General features: G+C 39.5%; 2 protein-coding genes across 2 annotated transcripts in view; both read left to right on the forward strand.

Moving 5' to 3' along the window:
- LOC121932235 (alcohol dehydrogenase 1B-like) overlaps positions 1–8,687 on the forward strand; it is a 17,395-nt gene extending 8,708 nt beyond the window's left edge. Inside the window, exons 4-9 of the mRNA XM_042470743.1 lie at positions 896–983; positions 1,811–2,030; positions 2,560–2,823; positions 4,229–4,364; positions 5,186–5,324; positions 7,838–8,687. Coding sequence (XP_042326677.1) covers positions 896–983; positions 1,811–2,030; positions 2,560–2,823; positions 4,229–4,364; positions 5,186–5,324; positions 7,838–7,862 — 872 coding nt within the window. The 3' untranslated portion in view covers positions 7,863–8,687. The remainder of the gene's footprint in view (positions 1–895; positions 984–1,810; positions 2,031–2,559; positions 2,824–4,228; positions 4,365–5,185; positions 5,325–7,837) is intronic.
- Positions 8,688–9,262: 575 nt separating this feature from the next.
- On the forward strand, positions 9,263–21,542 carry LOC121932237 (alcohol dehydrogenase 1B-like). Its single transcript, XM_042470746.1, has 9 exons — positions 9,263–10,687; positions 12,813–12,914; positions 14,830–14,968; positions 16,175–16,262; positions 16,387–16,606; positions 17,741–18,004; positions 19,212–19,347; positions 19,682–19,820; positions 21,008–21,542. The coding sequence occupies exons 1-9, from the start codon at positions 10,670–10,672 to the stop codon at positions 21,030–21,032; spliced, it is 1,131 nt and encodes a 376-aa protein (XP_042326680.1). The 5' UTR covers positions 9,263–10,669; the 3' UTR covers positions 21,033–21,542.

Below are 21,542 nucleotides of genomic sequence, written 5' to 3' on the forward strand. Positions count from 1 at the left end.
CCATATTAATGGTTTTATTTTTAAAAAAATATGGCAACACCTGTAAAAGACCATCAGCCAGATAAAAGCAGCTCACTAAAGAACAAAACCTTAACAGAAGAAAGTGATAAGAGGATGATAGAGTACCTTGGCCATATCATGAGAAGGCATGACTCACTAGAAAAGAAAAATGCTAGGGAAAGTAGGAGGCAACAGAAAGAGAGGAAGACCACATGCCAGATGGATAGACATGTTCAGGGAGAATAAACAAGACTTAAGAAGAGCAGTGGAGGACAGGGAGGTTTGGAAATGTCTCATCCACAGGGTCGCCATGCACTAGAGACAACTTGAGGGCAGTTAACAACAAGAACAACAACAACTCAACCTGACATGGCTACTATGAGTACTTGATTTATGACTCTTGGACTGTATGCTGACTCTGATACCTCACCTGTTTGGACTGTATTCTAATTTATGGCTTTTGACCCCAGACTGTTTGACATTGGATACTCCTTGTTGCTACAACATGTGAACTTGGGCCATATGGAATTCTGGTTCAGCTTGAGAACAAGACATAAAAGTTATTTCAGGTCCTTGCTCCCACTTTCCTTTTTTCACTGCAACAAACTAACACAACTATTTTTTTGAATATAAGCTATGGAATTCTGTAGTATAGGATGTTAACCATGAGCCTGGATCACTTTGTAAGGGAATTAGACAAATTAATGGAGGAGAACACTAGTTTGATGTATTAATAGTTGCTATTAATGGTATACTCATTGCTGGTTCTTTATACTCTTTACGTGCCATACTCATTGCTGCAGAGAGTTTTGTATTTCACATATGTCCACTCTTGTGTTATTATCTTATTTGGAATGTCCAGGCAAGCTAACAATGCTCTTTGTATAATTCCTAGGAGACAAAGTCATTCCACTCTTTCTCCCACAGTGTGGGAAATGCAGTCCTTGCATTCATCCCAAAGGCAATCTGTGCAAGATGCATGAGTAAGTTTCTGTTATTATTTGTAGCAATAGGGACTAGGAGAGTCTTCTGAAAGGGTTCTGAACTTAGCTCCATTCCTGGGAAGGGAGGGTTGGCTCTCTCTTTGCTGTCTTTTTCTGAGCAAGTGAAGACCTTTTTATTTCAGTAGGCTTTTGAGAACTGATTGCTGTACAAGAAACATACCTTTTCTAATGTGCTATAATACTTCTTATCTCAGTTTTTAAATCAGCATTTTAAATGCTTTTAATTCTATAAACAGTTTAATACTATTTTATTCATAATGTTTTGTATATTTTAGTTACATATGTTTTTTAATAGGTAAAGGTAAAGGTTTCCTCTTTGACAAAGTTGTCAAGTCATTTCCGACTGGAGGGGCAGTGCTCATCTCCATTATTAAGCTGAGGGACCTAGCGTTGTCAGAAAGCACACTGTGGCCATGTGGCCAGCATGACTGCACATAACGCTGTCACCTTCCCACTGAAGTAGTACCTATTTATCTACTTGCTCTTTTACATGTTTTCAAACTTCTAGGTTGGCAGTAGCTGAGACTAGTGACAGGAGCTCACTCTGTCACATGGCAGTTGGGTCTCAAACTACTGACCTGCTACCCTTGTAATCATCAGAGTCAGTCTCTCAACCACTGAGCCACCACATCCCATACACATATTTTTACCAGTACATAATTCTATTTATTGTGTAAACCATTAGAAATCTCAGCTTTGGGGAAAGGTGGGGTGTAAATAAAGGAATAGAATAAAATAGTTCTGTAACCATTCTTGTCCTTGATGAAAATCACACCTCCCCAATTTTTCCTCTCCATGTGTTATAGCCTTGGAATAGCTGCTGGAGTAATGTCTGATGGTACAAGCAGGTTCACTTATAAAGGGAATCCAGTTCACAATTTTGCAAGCACCAGCACCTTCACTGAATACACCGTAGTGCACGAGTCTTCAGTGGCCAAAATTGATGCTGCAGCTCCTCCTGAGAAAGTGTGTCTGATTGGCTGTGGATTTTCCACTGGCTATGGTGCTGCCATAAATTCTGCAAAGGTAAGGATTACAGCATAGGTAGTTGACTTGCACCTTGAGGAACTTGTGGCATGTAACTATTTTGTGTTTATGTCCCATCAATTAAGCATTTCTCTTATGGAAATATTTGCTGGTGGTTTTTATTTTGTTTTTTGTTGTATAATGTAAAATTTACAGTGTGCAGCAAAAATTCAGCAAATCAACTTTAATATGACAGAGTTACACTGCTGACACAATATGCAAACATGCTAGTAAAATGCACAACTAGGCAATGCACAAGACATCCATTGTGCAATAATAGCTTCCACTGCACAGTAGTAACATATTGTGCACTGGGACATACTGGGCGTCAGAACATGTTGCTCATTGGGATACGATCATAAATCAGTTTACAATTATGTGACTTCCCAGCTGGATGCAAACCACCATATGCAGAACAAAAAGACAAAATGCAGTTGCAAGGAATATTATAAATTGCATGTTGCGCTTATTTGTGTGTTGGTTAATAGGTTTATTTTCTATATGTCTTATTATTTTTATTTTGATGTAGGTGGAGCCTGGCTCTACCTGTGCCATTTTTGGACTGGGAGGAGTTGGCCTTTCAGCAGTGATGGGTTGTAAAGCAGCTGGAGCCTCCCGAATTATCGGGGTTGACATCAACAAGGATAAATTTCCCAAAGCTAAAGAACTGGGAGCCACCGAGTGTGTCAACCCTCTGGATTTCAAGAAGCCCATCAATGAAGTGCTGTTTGACATGACTGATGGAGAAGGTGTTGACTATTCACTTGAAGTGATTGGGCGCACTGACACTATGGTACGTACATGAAATGGTACAAAATATTTGAAATGGAAGGAAACATCCTCATTAGTTTTCTTCCTGTTCTCACCCCTCTCCCTGAAATTCTGCTCCAATAATTTTCTTCATTCCGTCATTAATTTCTAGAGTAAGGGTGAGCGATTGCATGGGGGCCAAGGGCTAATTTCCCCTCTCAACCACACTTCACATTGCACTTCCACACAATGAGCCCCAATACCTCTATTTTCCTCTGCAGTCCCTCCCAAAATGGCAACAAGTCACTTCCTATCACCATTTTGAAAGGACTTGCTGAGAAACCCAGAGATATTGAGGCTTATTGTGTGGAAGTGCAATGTGCTTGTAAGGTGAGGGCATTCTCACATTTTCATGTATTTTGTACACTCTTGCTTGGGAACAAAAAATATATGGATTTTGTTTTAAAATGGGAAGTTGAAGGGACAGATGTGGGGTTTCAGGTGCCATAAATGTTGATTTGAAGAAGTGCACAAGCTAAAGAACTGGGAGCCATCTGGATTTCAAGAAGCCCATCAATGAATTGCTGTTTGACATGACTGATGGAGGTTAGTCTATTCGCTTGAAGCCATTGGGTGTACTGACACTAGGGTATGTAAATCAAATCGTAGAGAACTGAAATGGAGGTAAAACATCTCCATTATTTTTCTTCCTGTTCTTCCCTTCCTCACAATAGTCTTTTCCAACAATTTCCTTCATCACTAGAGCAAGACTGGGCATTTGTATGGGGGTCAGAGGCCAGTCTCCCCTCTCATCTCCACTGCACGTTGTACCCCCACATAATGAGCCGAAGCACCTCTATATTCCTCTGCAGTCCCTCTCAAAATGGTGACAGAAAATGATGGTATGTCTTTTCTTGTCACACTTTTGATAGGGACTGAAAAGAAAACACTAGTGATTGAGAGTAATATGGGATGCTGGGATGCTTGTTAGGGGTGTTTTCACATATTTCCACATATTTCAGGGACTTCAGTGCAGATTCAGGGCAAAATTGTCCCAAATTTCCACTGATTCTTTTTAACTGATTTGGGGACCACAAACATTGAGGCCAGGCATCTGCATACATCCTACAAGCCTCACTAGTAGAGTCAACTAGGGCAGACCCATTGAATCAATTATTTAGTGTGCCAACATAGGTAAATCCTTTTAATTCAATGGGTCAACTCTTGTTGAGACTAACAGTAGGATTTAGGCCTTTCCATCCATGAATTTCCTTAAAGTTACTGATATCAAAACACAAGCCATTGTTGATATAGATGGGTTTTTCTTTGGGGGGTAAAACTAAAATAGAAATCGTCTGATTCTTCAAGGCAGTAGAGGGTGGCAAGGCAAGCATAAAAGATGTTTTCCACAGCTTGATCTGAATGTGTGACTTTGGATTTGCTTTTAGACTGCCGCAATGACTTCGTGCAACATGAACTATGGCACAAGTGTGATTGTAGGAGTGCCTCCTACAGCATCTGAGATTACTTTCTCCCCTTCACTTATCTTCACTGGCCGCACTTGGAAAGGATCTATATTTGGAGGTATGGTCTGGAATCACACACACACACACACACACACACACCTTATCAGAAATCAAGCCTTGCTATGTATTATTATGATTAGCAGTAGTAGTAGTAGTAGTAGTAGTAGTAGTATACTTATTTGTATCTCACTCTTTTCCCAAAACTGGGACCCAAAGTGGCTCACAATTTATTAAAAGAACAGTACAGTTAAAGACATAGAAAAGTGATACTTTAAAATAGAATTAAATTATTACAATATTAAAATAGATTGCTTATTAAAATAATAAAATAGTGTTAAAAGAGATAAAACTGTTTAAAACATTTTTAAAAAACATGACACCCCAGCCTATTCATTAAAATCTTTTATGTTTTAAATGCCTGTCTAAACAAGAAGGTCTTATCCTGCTGGCAGAAGGACAACATGGAGGGGGCCATTCTGGTCTCCCTGGAAAGAGGGTTTCATAGTTTAGGGGCAGCCACTGAGAAGGCCCCTGCACTTCTTACAATTATGCAATTGGGGCTGCTGCCTCCATTGCACTCTCTTCCTTAACCCCATCTCCCTGTCTGATGTCATACCCAGAATACCATAGAAAACTTAACAGAAAATGAATGGGGACGATCAAGAGCATCCTATTTGGCACCGGCATGGCACCCCATTTTGAGCAGTCTCAGGAATCATGAAAATAGCTGCGTTTGTCTATAGCACCATGGCCAGCATAAGCCTGTTAAGATTGTTCAATATTGGTTCAGAATCTTTGGGACTTAAAAACCTTTAACATACATGTTAATGATTCCATAATCTGATTATGATATCTTGACCACATATCTCTTATTTGCAGGCTGGAAAAGTAAAGATTCAGTCCCTAGACTGGTTTCAGATTTCATGCAGAAAAAGTTTACTTTGGATCCACTCATTACTCACACCATGCCCTTGGACAAAATCAATGAAGGCTTTGAACTTCTCCACACAGGGAAAAGGTAAAATTTTCTTTTAACAGCCACCTTTGGCCCCGATAAAAGCAAACAAGTGTGGCCCAAATGGTAACAAAGGGCTAACATAGCTTTACTTACAGCTGTTTAACAATCAACAGCGTTGGTCAGTTTTTAGTCCACACTACTTTCTTCAGCACAGGAGCAGGGAAGCACCTAGGGGCATCACCCTTCCTCCCATGGCAAGTAACACTCCTGAAGTGAACTTCTTTTCATTCACATGCAGGTTTTCCACACAAGCAAGATAGGTCCTGGTTTTCCAAAGTTATTACTCACATGGAGGATCTCTATTCAAAAACAAACAAACAAACAAACACCTCTCCTCTTGAGACCTGTCACTTTCCATGTTCAGAAAGCAGTATTGAATGGGGCAAGGCTAAGTACTTCCCTGTTCTCATAAGTTTAGCACACAGCTAAAAAATGTGACTTACCGCTGCCAATTTCTATTCGAATTTGGGATACAACTGCATTTTATTGCATGCATTTTGCCACCAATGCTGCCAGCCAGAAGAATCCCAGGTAACTTCCAGCTAGAATTCGAGCTCAGCCAGCCAAGAGGCTGGCTGAGCTTGGATTCTAGCTGGAGGTTAGCTGGGCAGCACTCAGTCAGTGGCATCAGCAGCAAAATGCATGTGACAAAATCTGGATGTATCCCGAATTCGAATTGAAATCGGCAGCAGTAAGTCGTGCTTTTTAGCTATGCGCTAAACTCCCAAAGCAGGTGTGGATGGGAGCAATACCTGAACAGGTCTATATTCTGTTCTCATATAATTCCAGGACCTGCGGTTTTATGGCTGGGTGGCCTGGCCAGGGACTACTGATATCAAAGAATAGGGATAATGTCTAAGTAAAGCAACAAATTACAACGCCCACAGTGGTGATGGTAGAGAAGGAAAGAATATCCACTGTTATTTGTTTCCTCATTAAAAAAAAATCAGTTTCTTCACACTCAGCAAACTGGAACGGGAAGAATATCACATCTTTTTGCCTGGTATGTACCAGGGCAGGAAATAATTCTGTGTTGAAATACATGGGGGAGGGGGGGTTGCAAGAAAATATATTCCCTCTACACCAAATTATTGATTCTAGAGGTATACATAGATTTCTCGTGCAAAAAGATTGGGGTTTATGCATGATTTTTCTGAAAGTGGTGTTTGGGTTTTTGGGGTTTTTTTTGTTGTTGTTTTTGTTTTGCAGAAGAGGTTGTTGTTTTTTGTAAAAGCGAACACTGTCTACTGAAACATGCATGGGGTTTTATGCCAAAATTGCACATATTTTGCATAAAAGCAAAACCTTTGCACAAAACCTCAGATATATTTCTAGCAACAAGGGCTAGAATCCTGTATGGCAGTTGCAACTGTGCAACCTGGTGTTACACACTTGTGACTGTTATGTATTCATGGTCCCTATGTATCCCCTAGTTTAGGGGCTGTGTAGAGATTGTGAAAGTCCCAAATCCACACTTACTGAGAACCACCTGATGATGATGACAAGGCTCTGTTCCTTTGTCACTTGGGAAGCAACTGGCTGCTGTTCATACCCCCGTCAAACAAGCAGTCTCCAGTGAAAGGTATGGGAAATTGTGACATGGTCCTGCAACAGGGAGAAAACTACTTAAATTTTTCATTCTCATATGTGAGAATAAAATAGTCAAAGATTTATATCCCTAGGTGATGAGGAAATGAGAAGAGGCTATGGCAGTTAAACCATTATTAAGCCACTAGACAAAACAACAGTGCATTTATAAACCACAACTGATTCCATTTTGGACAGAGCAATGGAATTATTTTTATGTTTACATGGGCCTTCATATCTGAATTCCAGTGACTGCATAACATATGAACAGAACTGGACTTTTAATTATTATTTTTTAAAAAAAATAGAAATAAACATAAAGGCAAAAAAAAACCCCCCTCATAAAGGCAGATATCCCTTTGTTACTGCTGTAAATTACTCCTTTCTATTATTATTTCTTACAGTTCTTTCTCATTGCTTTGACTCAGTACATTTGCTCTAAGCTCCAGATGATAGCAAGATAAAGCTTAGTGGTTCTGCCAAAGCTTGAATGACAATAAGTAAAGATTCTTGAATGATTTGCCAACTTAGTGGTTGCACAAACATGGATGCCAGCTACGAGGTTTCTTTCACAGATTTGAAGGGTGGAGCACAATCTTGAATGTGGCATGACTTTCCATTTTCTTTTCAAAACTAGTAGATCATTTTTATCATTCAGGTTAAAATATTTGTTTCTCTTATGACAGTGCATGAAAACATTTTGTAAAAATATTTTCCAGGGTTTTGAATAGTGTTGACATTTTATGCTGAACGTTAGTCATAATGTATTCAGTTGAAGGCCCATTGAAATCTATGGGATGTAAGAGTAATGTAAGTCCTGTTGAGTTCAGTCAGTCTGCTGGAAGTATGGTCTGGATCCAGCCTTCTAGCACTGATATATAGAGCAGAGTTCATCATTGTTCTTAAACTGTTTTCTGATGTTTCAGTATTCGCTGTGTTCTGGTGTTTTGAAGACCCCAGCCATGAACAAAGTACAAAACAGTGACCTTTGCCAGCGGAGTTCCACCAGATCAACAGACTACATACTTCATAAGAGGACATCTGTGGAAAGGATTGCATTCTGCTATGTTGCCAGTAGCAGTACTATTTTATCAGCGAACAGACTGATACCATGATAATTACATCCTTCTTGGTGTGTAAAGAAAAGGAAAAAATTAAATACAAAAGAGACTTGTCCTGTGCTTCCTACTTTCAGTAGCACAAAGATTGTGATCAGTAAAGCAACAATAAAAAAATAAAGTGGACCCTTGATATTTACTGGGGTTTGGTTCCAGGAACCCCCATTAATACCAAAATCCAATGATATTCAAATCTCACTAAATACAATGGCATAGTATAATAGAGTCTCTTATATGAAGTGGCAAAATCAAGCTTTACTTTTTGGAATATATATATATATATATATTCAAGGCATGAATGGCTGAATCTGTGGATAAGGAATCCATGGATAGAGAGGGCCATCTTTTACCTGTAACATGTAAAGAAGGGTTAGGATGAAATTCTACTGGCGTACTAACTGATTCATGAATAAACATGCCAAAAAATTACTGAACACTTATGAATAATGATTTTTAAAAGAACACTATAATTTTCAAATATAACTTTGTATATTTGATATGGATGTTGGCCATGATTAAGAATAAGTATGTTTCTCAGTGCCCTTCCACCACATATATCTACTTTTCTCTTTGTAACTTTGAATATTTGAATTAAATGTTTAAGCAGGAAGAAATAATTGGTATGAACCTACAATGTAATAAACAAGATTAAAAACAACTCATGTGTGGCTTATCTGAAAGTGACTTGTAGTTAATATGGTTATATTATGGTTATACAGTGGTCCCTTGGCTTACGCGGGGGATCTGTTCAGGACACACACACCCCACGTAAACCAAAAAAATGCGTAAGCTGAAGTCCCATTCAATTGAATTGGGCTCATGTTTGCAGCGAGGGAAAGCACACACGCCATGGGAGAGTGTGCATGCTGCGGGACAGTGCGCTTGCCACGACTACACGTGCCATTCATTCTCTTGTTGCACAGCTTCTGCATAAGCAGGACATTGCGTATGGGGCTCCCGCCTATGGCACGGGCGCACTGTACATATTATGTATATACAGCACACCAGTGCCATACGTGGGCTTGCCGTATGTGGACTCAGAATCATGCAGATGGCAAGCCCTGGAAGAATGAATGGTGCATGCAGCACACCTCCATTAAAACAAACAGTTTATGTGTTTTTTGGCATATGTGGGGTGTCCAGAACAGATCCCCCATGTATAGGAAGGGCCCACTGTATATTATATTATATTATATTATATTATATTATATTATATTATATTATATGGTTATATTATGATTATGGTTATATCCATATATTTTCCTGAAGTCTTATTGATATGATTTGTTCATTTTACATTATATGCCATATGTCCATTTGGGGAGTTGTAATCCAATGAGGTAGTTTTCTGAAGTCTGGTAAAATGATTGGCATTTAACTCTCTTGGGATTTTACTACAAGAGACTACAAAAGCAGAATTTTAAGAAGATAAAAGTGTCTTTAGTAAGATGAAAGAGGCTCTCTACACTCTTGTAAGTATACACTACACCACTTTTCTGCTAAATACTGATATTATGCTGTGCATTTGCCCATGTGCCTTCTTCTGATCCTATTGTGCAATGGGGAATGTATAGGGAATGTGTAGAGATTCTAAAATCCATGTGAATAAAGTGGTATATTGAAGGAACTGGTGAATAGTTATGTGCCATCCAAGAATGCACAACTATATGGCTGGAATCTTGTTGTTTTGATCCATTCAGTCAATTGATGAATAGTCAGTCAACAGGTAGCTAAATGCAATTGATTCAATGGGTCTTTTTTAGGATTTAAATCTGTATGAAATGGTTACATCCATGGAACTAGCCTTATACTATTATGTCAGGACAACTTTAACTGTTGGAAGAAGTGAATTTTTACTTATACTAGTGTAAAAATAGCATGTAGCTTTAACTATCCACAAGGGTACCATCTGACTAAAAACTGCACTACTGGATTTATTGTTAAAAGAAGAAACCGGGTTTTATTTTACAAACAGCAGAATCCAAATATTTGCAGTGAATCGAAGATACATGGAGATCCCAATGTTACTACAATTACAAAAACAATATAAATGCTGAAAGTAACACGAATGCTTCAGCCATTTTCCTCAGACCCTTTCTGCTCCTTCCCTCCCTTCTCTTGTCAGTGGCCTGCTTCATCTGACCTCATGCTCCATTCCACTGCATTCTCTCCCATCTCCCTGACAAAAATGAATCCTCCGTGTAAAGGAAGGGTCCACTATATATTATATTATCATTATGGTTATATTATTATATTATATGGTTATATTAGGATTATGGTTATATCCATGGGTTTTGCTGAAGTCTTATTGATATGACTTGTTCATTTTACATTATATCCCACATGCCTCTTAAACTTGACATTGCACAATGATTCAGCATGTCTTAACCCAACCTTTGAAATCAAAACACCCACCCAACTGAATTCTAATCCTTACATACAATGAAACTAGAAGAAACAAATTGTTAATAAAGGAGTGGCCACGTTCGTAGGGTGGGACTTGGTAAATATGGGACTTAGTTGAAAGACAGGTCACATCGTTGCAACTACTTTAAAAGAGACATTTTGGTACATCTAGGAAGGCAGACTGGAAGAACTAAAACCATACAGAAAGGCTGATAGATTGCAAAGCCTAGAACCATGAGCACTGCAGGGAAAGTAAGTCGATGGTTTCCTTTAATATTGCCTTTTGATTCCAGATCTCTCTCTCCCTCATTCTCTCTCTTTCTCTTTTTCTCTCTGGGTGTTTGCAAATAAAAAACTGGCACCTAATCATACAAACAGAAATAGCTGTATTGCACTTTGGCCAGAAGCAAAAACTTTCTTGAAGTAGAAATGTTGGCAAAAATCCACCACAGAACCTGCCGATTCCAGAATTTCCTGCTCTGAAGAGGTGACATTCTTATCAGGCAGGACTGCTTTCTCTCAACAGAATCTGTAGCCAGACAGGAAAGATTTATTGCCCTCAAAATGTAAAGAGATATTTGTGTATATGCTTTTGGAAGTTATACAAAGATATACAAAATAAGAGAAATAAAGGACATATTTGTGTGTACAAATGACTCTGTAATAACACTGAGTGTAGAGAAATGCAGTCCTCCTCCCAAAAAGAACCAGTGTGGAAAAAACAATCTGGAAAAAATATTCCACAGATGCTGGAGCCAACAAGAGCACATGACCTGCTGAAACACATGCTTATGTTTATTTCATATATAACTACGTTAAGGTTTGTCTAAGATTTTAAGATTGTTGCTTCTGTAGTGATGGTTGCTCTCTTGCTCAGGTATGAAGTCTTTATCTGTACAAGTAGATGAAGGTACACTGAGCTAAATCTTTTCAGATTGCAGGTGAGAGGAAAGTCCTTGCCAGTAGTAAATTGCAAGTAGTTTGTTTGGGGTGCAAGTCTAAACAAACGTACTGCCAGTACAGACTGGCAAAAAGCGCTGGTTTCAGGGTGGTGTGGGGGTGTGGTGTCCACACTCTGCATGCCCCAACTCCACCCCCAAGCTGGCATCATGCCACCCACCCAACCAGATGGCAGACAGCATTTCAGCATTTCAGCATTTCTGCGGTGCAGAATTTAGACACTCCACAGCAAATAAATGCTCAAAAAATGCCACCGCAGTAGCAAAGGTGCCCTTTTCACAGCACAAAAAGGCCAGACTGGGAGAGTGGTGTACAGTTGCTGCAGCCCTGTTCCAGTGCACACAGGGACAGTATGAGGCCACCCCCTTAGGCCCCTCTGTTTTTGTTTCAGAATTTGGAAAGCTTATTCTGGGAGGGTTAGATTCTCATAATCGCTCATCTAGCATGCCCTTTGACTGTTGTGGCTGAGTGCCTATGGAAGTCATGAGATTTTATTACACCAAGCAACTAAGAGGTTATTCAGACAGTGGAAATAATCTGGGTTGAATCTAGGCTGGATCTTTATTGTTCAGATACATTTTGTATGCATCTGATTAAGTTTTGTAGAGAGCTGCCAAAACACCTCACTTAGTCCAGGATAATCAAGCTCGGGTATTTTTCCGTGTTTTTAAAAAAGATTTGCATCATTAGCAGTGTGAATAACCAATGTGAATAGACTTGGGATAAACCGGGATAAAATTCTGCATGCTTTGAATGTGTTTTGAATACATTCACATCATCATCTCCATCTTTATTTGCCTTCCTGTCCTATGGCCTTTTCAGCATGCCTTAGAGACAGTATTTTTTTTTAAAAAAAATGTTTTCATTTATGTAGACAACAATTATGTGGGGAGGGGGAGAAACAAGAGAAATTCAAGAAAAAAGAAAACGGCATGCTTGGGAATAGTGAGGCGGAGGGAAAAGAGAGAGGAGCATAATCACATCCACTCGTACTATGTGGCTGCCTATATATCAGAACTACAATGGGAGGAACTTATCACACATGAATCAATAGTGGAAAAGCATCATGACTGAGAAGCATTGACAGGTTTTGCCCATCAATGAAAAGGAATGCTCAAGGAATGGGCAGAAGATGAAGCAGCTAATGTACAGATATGGTGTTGGGTGATAAGGTATGGGCACAGATGCTAATATCCTGCTGTGATTTCATTTGGAAGCCTCTTTTGATAAAGTTCAAAATCTAAAACAGTAATTAGTTTAAGCTCTGGCCTTGCAAGCAATTCCTACTGAACATTATGAGAGTAAGCCCCGTGATAAACTACCATGAGAATTTGAAAAGGAAGAAACCAAGATTGTCTTATTTCATGTCTGGTAGGTATTAATATAAATACTGTCTCATCTCCTATTATTTTCACAGGTCATCAAATGTAAAGCAGCCATAGTCTGGGAAACTAAGAAACCATTTAGCATTGAAGAAATAGAAGTAGCCCCGCCAAAAGCACATGAAGTTCGCGTTAAGGTAAAGGAGAGAAACCTAAACTGGATTAGTGCACATTATCTGTATTCACACACATTCATGCAACTCAACTTGGCTTTACCATTAGACAGCTTGAGGCAGCTGCCCTTTGGGATCCTCTGTCTCAAGCTGGAAAGACTGAGAATTGGGACAGTTTTCTACTTGCATACCCCTCAAGTCTCCTACACTAAACTATTGCCCTCAGTTACAGGGCAGGATGCCACCTGGACAGAATTTTATGGTCTTCTTCTGAGATAGCCCTCTGGCACGCACCATGCAGACGCTCCCTAACCCTAGTACGTAATCTGTACGTCAAAATGGCAGCACCCTGTACATACGGGTGCCGCCATTTTGACACGACAGACGCATAGCGCCCGTACGTCGTGGTGCACTTGTGACATCATGAGTGCACCATTGACATCACAAGTGTGCCAGAAAAAGAAGCCACTTTTTGCGGGTTCTTTTTTTACCAGCAGGAAACCGCGTGGTTTATCTGCTACAGCTTCCCTCTGGCGGAAAAAGAGGCGCTGGCGAGCTGGAGCAGAGCAAGGATATGGCAGATATTTTATTATTACCAACATACAATTCTTGCCATTGTAGGAGGTTGGCATAGATGCATTGGGGTGAGTCCAGTATAATTAATATGAGAGTGCTTATCAGTTAGGTTACATGAGCTCCTTCAAGTATTTCATAGGTGAAACTGGGACGCATGTGGCCAAGCAACGTCAGAATGTGGTCAAGATGGCAAAAGTTATGAATGAAGAAGAGCACACAAGCTAGAAGAGGCTATAGCAGTTTACTTTTGCTTAAGACTATAGCAAGAGCATGATGACCCCTATCTCTCCTCTCCTCTGCCTTTTGCAATGAGCTCGGCCTTACCTGCAAAGCCCCCCTGGATTGTGTCCTAGGTCCCTGAAGTAGCACCTGCTCAGCCAGTCTGCAGTCACTTCTTGATAACCTTTTCCAGGTGATCCAGTTCCCTTAGATGAGGTAGACAGTAACAGCGGAAGTGGATTTTTGGTTGTGTTGCTGTTGCCCTATCCCTGCTAAGAGATAGATATTTTTTTTTTTTGTATTTTTCATTTTGCTTTTCATTCAAGTTTTTTATGGTTGAGATAATGGCCAGTATCCTCCATTGGGTAAAGTATACTTAACTGAGGAGTTTCTCACACAAAGGAGATTGCGAGTTTATCCTGTGAATATCCTGGAAAAATCACATAACTACGCAAAACAGTTTCATACGGCATCACACAGAACCAGCCATTAAAGTGGTCACAAAGAAGCATTAACATGCATCTTTTTACTTTCAGGATTTCATTGACAATGCATTTTCCGATATCATTTTATTTGCGTAATTGCATGTAATAATAATTTGTGCAATTACTTGCCATTTTCGCTTTATTTGAGGGATGTTTTAAATATGCTTTAATCTCTCTTTACTGTCGAAATTAGCCCCAGTGTGATAAACTCCTAAGTAACTTCTTGCCCAACCTCACCAAACCTGACAGAAATGTCATTCACCCCATTCTCCGGTCACTGGCAGAATGCACTTCCTTCTCCCCATGTAGCTGATGCCCAGGGAAATAGGTTGGGGGAGGATGTATTTTTGTGGCAATAGTGTCCAAATTGTGACAAAGTAGCCATCATGAGAACACAACAGTTTCTTTCTTCCAGCATTCAGAATATGGGTGAATGAGTTTTCCAACAGGATTGGGTGGGGTCGGGCCAGGAGTGGCTGAACTATGTAGGTAATGGCCTGTATTTTTATATGTGATTGTATTTAATCCTTTCCTTTGTAAATCGGTATCAAAACTGATATTGCAAGGCAATATAAAGACATTCCTTAAATGTTAAATAAGTGCATTAAATTACTATATGGGAAGCAATTGTCTGTAGCAATCTTTCATCTTTATTGCAGATGTTGGCTACTGGAATCTGTCGCACAGATGACCATATACTCAGTGGTTCAATAAAAGCGAACCTCCCCGTTATTCCTGGCCATGAAGGGTGTGGTGTTGTGGAGAGTGTTGGGGAAGGAGTTACCATTGTGAAACCAGGTATGTCAAAACACACAAAGTGCAATGAGAGAATATCAACACACGTACAAAATGACCAAATTAAACTAGGATAGGGTAGTCCCAGCCAGTTTGGCAAATGCCATAGAACTCTAGAAAAGTGGTTCTCAGCCTTTGGTCCTTCAGATATTTTGGACTTCATTGCCCAGAAATTCCAACTAGTTTGGCAAATGCTCAGAAATTCTATGAGCTGAAGCCTAAAACATCTAGAGAACTAATGGCTACGAACCATTGCTCTAGTGGCTTCCCAAACCACAAATTCTAGGATCTTATAAAATGCAGCCAAGGCAGTTAAGGTACAGTTGGTCCTTCTTCTACACAGATTTTTTATACACAGATTCAAGCATACATGGTTTGAAAATATTCAAAATAGTATAAATTTCAAATATCAAACCTAGATTTTCCATTTTTTATAAGGGACACCATTTTGCTATGTCATTATATTTAATGGGACTTGAGCATACATGGATTTTGTTATACACAGGGGATCTTGGAACCAAACCCCAGCGTATAACAAGGGTCCACTGTAGTATAAAACTGCTATAATATCAGGTAAAAATCAATACAAGATTTTCTAGCAGCCAACCACACAGGTTCAACTGGGCACTCTCTATACATTATGCTCTCCAACCTAGCAACATGGGAGAGATTAGAAATGGGCATGCAACAAAGCAGCAACAAAAAATCATGTAGATTCTGGCTTCTTTATTCATAGATTCAATCATCCATAGCTTGGAAACATTCAAAAATATATTAATTCCAAAAAGTGAACCTTGATGTTGCCATTTTATATAAGGGGAACCATTTCATTGTCTCGTGGTATTTAATGGGACTTGAGCATCCATGGATTTTGGTATCCATGGGGGTCCTGGAACCAAACCCCAGCAGATACCAGTGACCCACTATAATAAAAGCATCTCTGTTGTAAGAGATCTAACTTTATGTTTATTGGCTAAATTGCCTATCCAGCTTCCTTTGCCCTCTCCCCCTTCCCTGCTGGATAGAGAAGTCCATGTGGATAAAAAAAATGCTTTTCTTAGAAGTTCCAGCCAATAAGAAATGAGGTTTTCTGTTGCAAGAGATTTCACTTTTTTGCAACACTTTGGAAAGGCTTTTGGCTGTGGACACTCTCTGCTATTAATCAGTCTAGAACCTTCAGGTTCACTATATTCTTTTTGCAATTCTCAGGAGACAAAGTCATTCCACTCTGTCTTCCACAATGTGGGAAATGCAGACCTTGCAAGCATCCTGAAGGCAACCTATGTGAAAAGACTGAGTGAGTTTTTCATATTGTTTGCAGCAGTATTATGATGTACTATTACTTTACTAGAACTGCAACCTTTCTTGGGCTTGTTAAAAATTAATCCAAAGAATCTGATTTCCTTTTCCATGTTTTAAAGCTTTTTCGATATTAAGGGAGTAATGTATGATGGCACCAGCAGATTCTCTTGCAAAGGGAAACCAGTTCACAATTTTGCTGGCACCAGCACCTTTTCTGAATACACCGTGCTACATGAAGATTCAGTGGCCAAAATTGATCCTGCAGCTCCACCCGAGAAAGTATGCCTGATAGGCTGTGGATTTTCTACTGGCTATGGAGCTGCCCTCAAAACTGGAAAGGTAAGCACTGCAAAGTATTTGACTTGCAGCATGAGGAATTTGTCCCATATCTGTATTTTGTGCCTGTGACCCATCAGTTGTGAAAATGTAACACAAAACATTTCCACATGATTGTAATTAATTTAAGTTCGATAATGAAGATTTTAGCCTAATTCCCATTGATTAGTCCCAACTAGAGAGCATCAGCGTTGTGTAGTGGTTTAAGCATTGGGAGACCAGGTTTCAAATCCATGCTCAGCCAGGGTAACCCAATAGGTGACCTTGGGCAAGTCACACTCTCTCAGCTTCAGAAGATGACAATGGTAAATCTCCTCTGAAGAAACTTACCAAGAAAACCCCATGATAGGTTTGTTTTAGGGTTAACATAAATTGGAAATGACTTGAAGATGCTCAGCAACAGCAACTCCCAACTAGAGTAGACCTGCTGAGTGAACTGTTGAATGGGTAAAAAAAAAAACCCAATGAATCTACTCTAGTTTGGAGCAGGAGTATTATGAATTGTACATCATGCTTATTTGTCAATTAGTTAGATTAATTCTCAGCAAGGCATTTTTTATTTTTTAAAAAAACTTCCCATGAGTGCCTTAATCTAGGATATTTTCTGACTCCAGTGAGCATTAGAGTGTGTTTCATGCCCACAGGAGTGTTTGTGGTACAGAATGTTTCTACATTACCCCAAAAGCAGGACACAATTTTATTTCTGCTATTTTTGTCTGCCAAAAAAAAACCCCTGTGTGTATGACAGGTGGTGATGGTTGTTGTTGTTATTATTATTATTATTATTCCCTGACTTTTCGCACACCAGGACTCAAGGTGGCTTACAACATTAAAAACACACATATAGCTCAAATTTACCACGTACAAAAATGTAAAAAAATTAATTAAATTATATATAAAATTAAAACCAGTGAAAAACATAACCAATAAAAAGAAAACAACAAAGAGAAAAAATATTCTACCATTATAGATCCAACTAAATACTCCCACTAAGATTACTTACAGCAACAGATTTCTTATTGCTCAGAAAGTCTATAAACTGTTTCAACTCAATTAATAACAACAACATTGTAATAATGTAACTTCATATTACTAAGAATCTCCAGGTCAGTTCTTATTATGTTGAATCTGATGCAGGTGAAGCCTGGTTCTTCCTGTGCTGTTTTTGGTCTGGGGGGAGTTGGCCTCTCTGTGGTCATGGGCTGTAAAGCAGCTGGAGCATCACGGATCATTGGGATTGACATCAACAAGAATAAATTTCCTCTGGCTAAAGAGCTGGGAGCCACTGAGTGCATCAGCCCTCTGGATTACAAGAAGCCCATCAATGAAGTGGTGCTGGACATGACTGATGGGGATGGTGTGGACTATTCATTTGAAGTGATTGGGCGCCCTGATACCATGGTATGTGCATGAAGTATATTGTATGATCAACCTGAATGGGGATGGGCTGAAATACTTCTTTTATTTCTCTTATTCCTCTTTTTCTCCAAATTCTGTACCAGCAAAGCCCCAGACAGCAAGGCCAGTGGTCAGGGATTCTGGAAACTGAAATTAGAGATTGTTTAATTTATTCCCATTAGTCACTCCAGTATTCTATAAGTAACCCATTCTCATTATTCACTACAATGTTGAATAAGCAGTGTAATAGTTCACTTCCTGCACTGCTCCATATTGTTTTGTTTTATTTATTCCATTTTTATGCTGCCTTTCTCCCAGAAAGGGCCCCAAGGTGGCTAATAAGATTAAAAAAACATTTTAAAACTATACAATACGAATTGTAAAATAATTAAAATCATCTAGTTAAGACAGTATAAAATTAACATTAAGTCATACAAAAGTTAAAAACATACTTAAAATACAAACCTCATATAAAAGCCAAACTGTCATGACATGATTATATATTTAAAAGCCTGGCTGATTAAAAACATGTTTGCTTGCTGGCAAAAGAAAAGCAGGGAGGATGCCATCCTAGCATCCTGCAGAGGGGAGTTCAGGAGGGTGGGAGCAGCCACTGAATCAGCTGTCTCTCATGTCTTCACCAAGTGAGTCTGTGATGGTTGTGGGACCGAAAGAAGGCCTTCTCCAGAAGATCTTAGGGCTCTAGCAGGTTCATATGGGGAGATGCAGGGCTGTACAGACTGGCCAAAAGGGCTGGCAGTGGGTGAAATGGGGGCGTAGTGACCAGACACCCCAATTCCTCCTTGATGCCAGCATCCTGCAGCCCACCCAACCAAACAACAGGTGGTGTCACACCCCTTCTTCAGCGCAGCGTTAGACGCACTGCACCAAAGAATCTCTGAAAAGTCACCACTGTGGCTGCAAAGGTGGCTTTTTGCCATTTTAAGTAAGACCAGCATTTTGCTGGTCTTGTTTGGGCTGGCAAAGTGCTGGATCTGGTCCATGGCGTGAGGTTGCCATGGGCCCGATACTGCGCTCCCAGGGGCAGTGCTGAGCCACTCTATTAGGGCGGTCTGTTTTGCCCCAAAGTCTCTCTTATAATCTGAACAGAAAATTATACAGAAAATTATAAGAGAAGAGGTTTTTATAGTAGGACATCTCAAATAGATATTTTCCTTCAAATGATGTGTGACTTTGGGTTTCCCCTTAGATTGCAGCCTTGGCTTCTTGCAACTTGAACTATGGCACAAGCGTGGTTGTGGGAGCACCTCCTTCAGCAGCTGACATTACTTTTTCTCCTGCACTTATCTTCACAGGACGCACTTGGAAAGGCACTATATTTGGCGGTATGGCCCTAACAACAACCAGCAACTGGCTGTTGAAAGGATTTATTACAATTTTGTGCTTATGGGAAGCTTGATGTGTGTCATTGCTATAAAATTTGTGGTAAAAGATGGGGAGAGGGAGAAGGAGAAAGAGCATTCCAGTGGTATTGGATAGCACAAAATACAACTTCAGGTGTTGTTGGACTGAAATTCCCAACAACTCTAGGAATAGAGCCAACATATGCCTTCTGATAAAAATATGCAAGCAGGGTTCAGTATAGAAATCTGTGGGTTTGTCAGAGCTTTAACCAGCAAATGTGTGTCCTATCTTAATCATGAGCAATCTTATTTTCAGGCCTGAAAAGCAAACATGATATTCCTAAATTGGTTTCGGAATTTATGGAGAAAAAGTTTGTTCTGGATCCACTGATTACCCATGTTCTGCCTTTTCATCAAATCAATCGAGGGTTTGAACTGCTCCATAAAGGAGAAAGGTAAATGTTTCCTCTTTTTCACTAGCCATCATTCCTATAGTAGCAGCTAGTAATCTCCATGTTAGCGAAGTGGGGAATGTACTCTCACTTTTCATCTGAAGTTTAAAGATGCTATGCAGGATACTAAACCTGTTTGGGGGATAGAGTTCAGCACCTTGGACACCTCATTTACAATTCAGACTACAACCCAGAACAGGTTCTCCACCCTGCTGGCATGGAAGCCCCCAACCATCACTGTCTTTGCACAGCTGAATGTGAGCAAGAGTGGTCCAAAATCTAATATACTGGTGTAAAATCTCTCTTCAGCAGGGTTCTCTGAAAACCTGGTTTTAATATTTTAGGCATCTTTTCTCCAAATGAAGTATCACTTCTGTGCAATGCTTTAATTTACTAGTATAGATTTTGTTGTGTACCTTGAAGTCATTTCCATCTTATGGCAACCCTATCATCGGATTTTCTTGGGACAATTTGTTCAGAGGGGTTTTGCTTTTCCCTCCTTCTGTGGCTGAGAGTGTGTGTCTTGCCAAGGAACACCAGCTGGCTCCAATGGCTGAGCAGGAATTCAAACTCCAGCTTCCAGAGTCATTCTCCAACAGTCAAACTACTACACTTAGGTGGCTTGCAAATTCTAAATCCCTTTCCTAGAGTACAAACCCCATAAGACAGGGCCATAGCAGTTAAAGGATCATAATTGGGCTATAACTGCATAATGTAAAAGGATCCCTGAGGTCCTTTGGAGGCACTTTGCACCTGTTTTTGCTTAGACCCTGTATCAGATGTGGACAAGTGCCCAGTTTCCTTTCTTCATTGTGTTTAATGAGGAAGGCCATACACCTTATCTTCTTATACTGTTGGCAGCAATAAGAGAATTATACTAGTGCTTTTGCAGAAGTCTGATCCAATGAGATCTGCCAGAAAGCTGTCTACTTCAGGCAATCTGAGCAATCTCTGCCTAACTTAGTGGGTCTCTACATTTTAAAGTGGTAAAACTAATTGAACAGTCACAGGCTAAGATCTATATTATTTGTTGCTGCTGTAAATTACTCCTTTCTTTTATTCTTTCTTTCTAATGTAAGTCCTGTTGTTTTCAGCCAGTCTGATGGAATTATGGTCTAGATCTATCCTATTATCCTTATTATGGAGAACAGAGTTAATCAACATTCTTAAACTATTTTCTCATGTTTCAGTATTCGCTGTGTTCTGGTATTTTAAAGACCCCAACAGTGAAGAAAATACAAAATAGTGAATTTTGCCAGCTGAGTTTCACCATATCAACAGGCTACACTCTTTATAATGGGACATTTGTGGAAAGGATTGGATCTTGAAGACTGATCCCAAGATAATAACATGCCTCTCTGTGTGCAACAGAAAGAAAGAAAACTAAATACAAGAGAGCCTTGTCCTGTGCTTCCTACTTTCTATATTGTGAAGATTGTGATCAATGAAGCAACAACGAAAAGAATAATCATATAGTTCAAAATTGAAATAGAGAAATAAGCATTAGCTGTAATTCTTTTGATTATGAATTGCAAAAATTTCCTGAAAACTCATTAATAATGATTTTTTTAAAAATGTAACGTTGGAATATAAGTTTGCTTATTTGATATGGGTGTCAGCAGTGATCAAGAATAAATTGTTTCTCTGTACCCTTCCTTCACATATATTTTAGCTTCTTTTTGCTACTTTGAATATTCAAATAAATGTTTTAACAGGAAGACATAA

This window comes from Sceloporus undulatus, chromosome 5 (genome assembly GCF_019175285.1).
Source record: "Sceloporus undulatus isolate JIND9_A2432 ecotype Alabama chromosome 5, SceUnd_v1.1, whole genome shotgun sequence".
NCBI lineage: Eukaryota > Metazoa > Chordata > Lepidosauria > Squamata > Phrynosomatidae > Sceloporus > Sceloporus undulatus.

What these genes read in the sequence shown, in the direction of transcription:
- LOC121932237 (XM_042470746.1), top strand. An exon ending in AGTTACCATTGTGAAACCAG is followed by an intron (nt 14,969 to 16,174) that starts GTATGTCAAAAC and finishes TGCAATTCTCAG; the next exon opens with GAGACAAAGTCATTCCACTC. An exon ending in CTGCCCTCAAAACTGGAAAG is followed by an intron (nt 16,607 to 17,740) that starts GTAAGCACTGCA and finishes AATCTGATGCAG; the next exon opens with GTGAAGCCTGGTTCTTCCTG.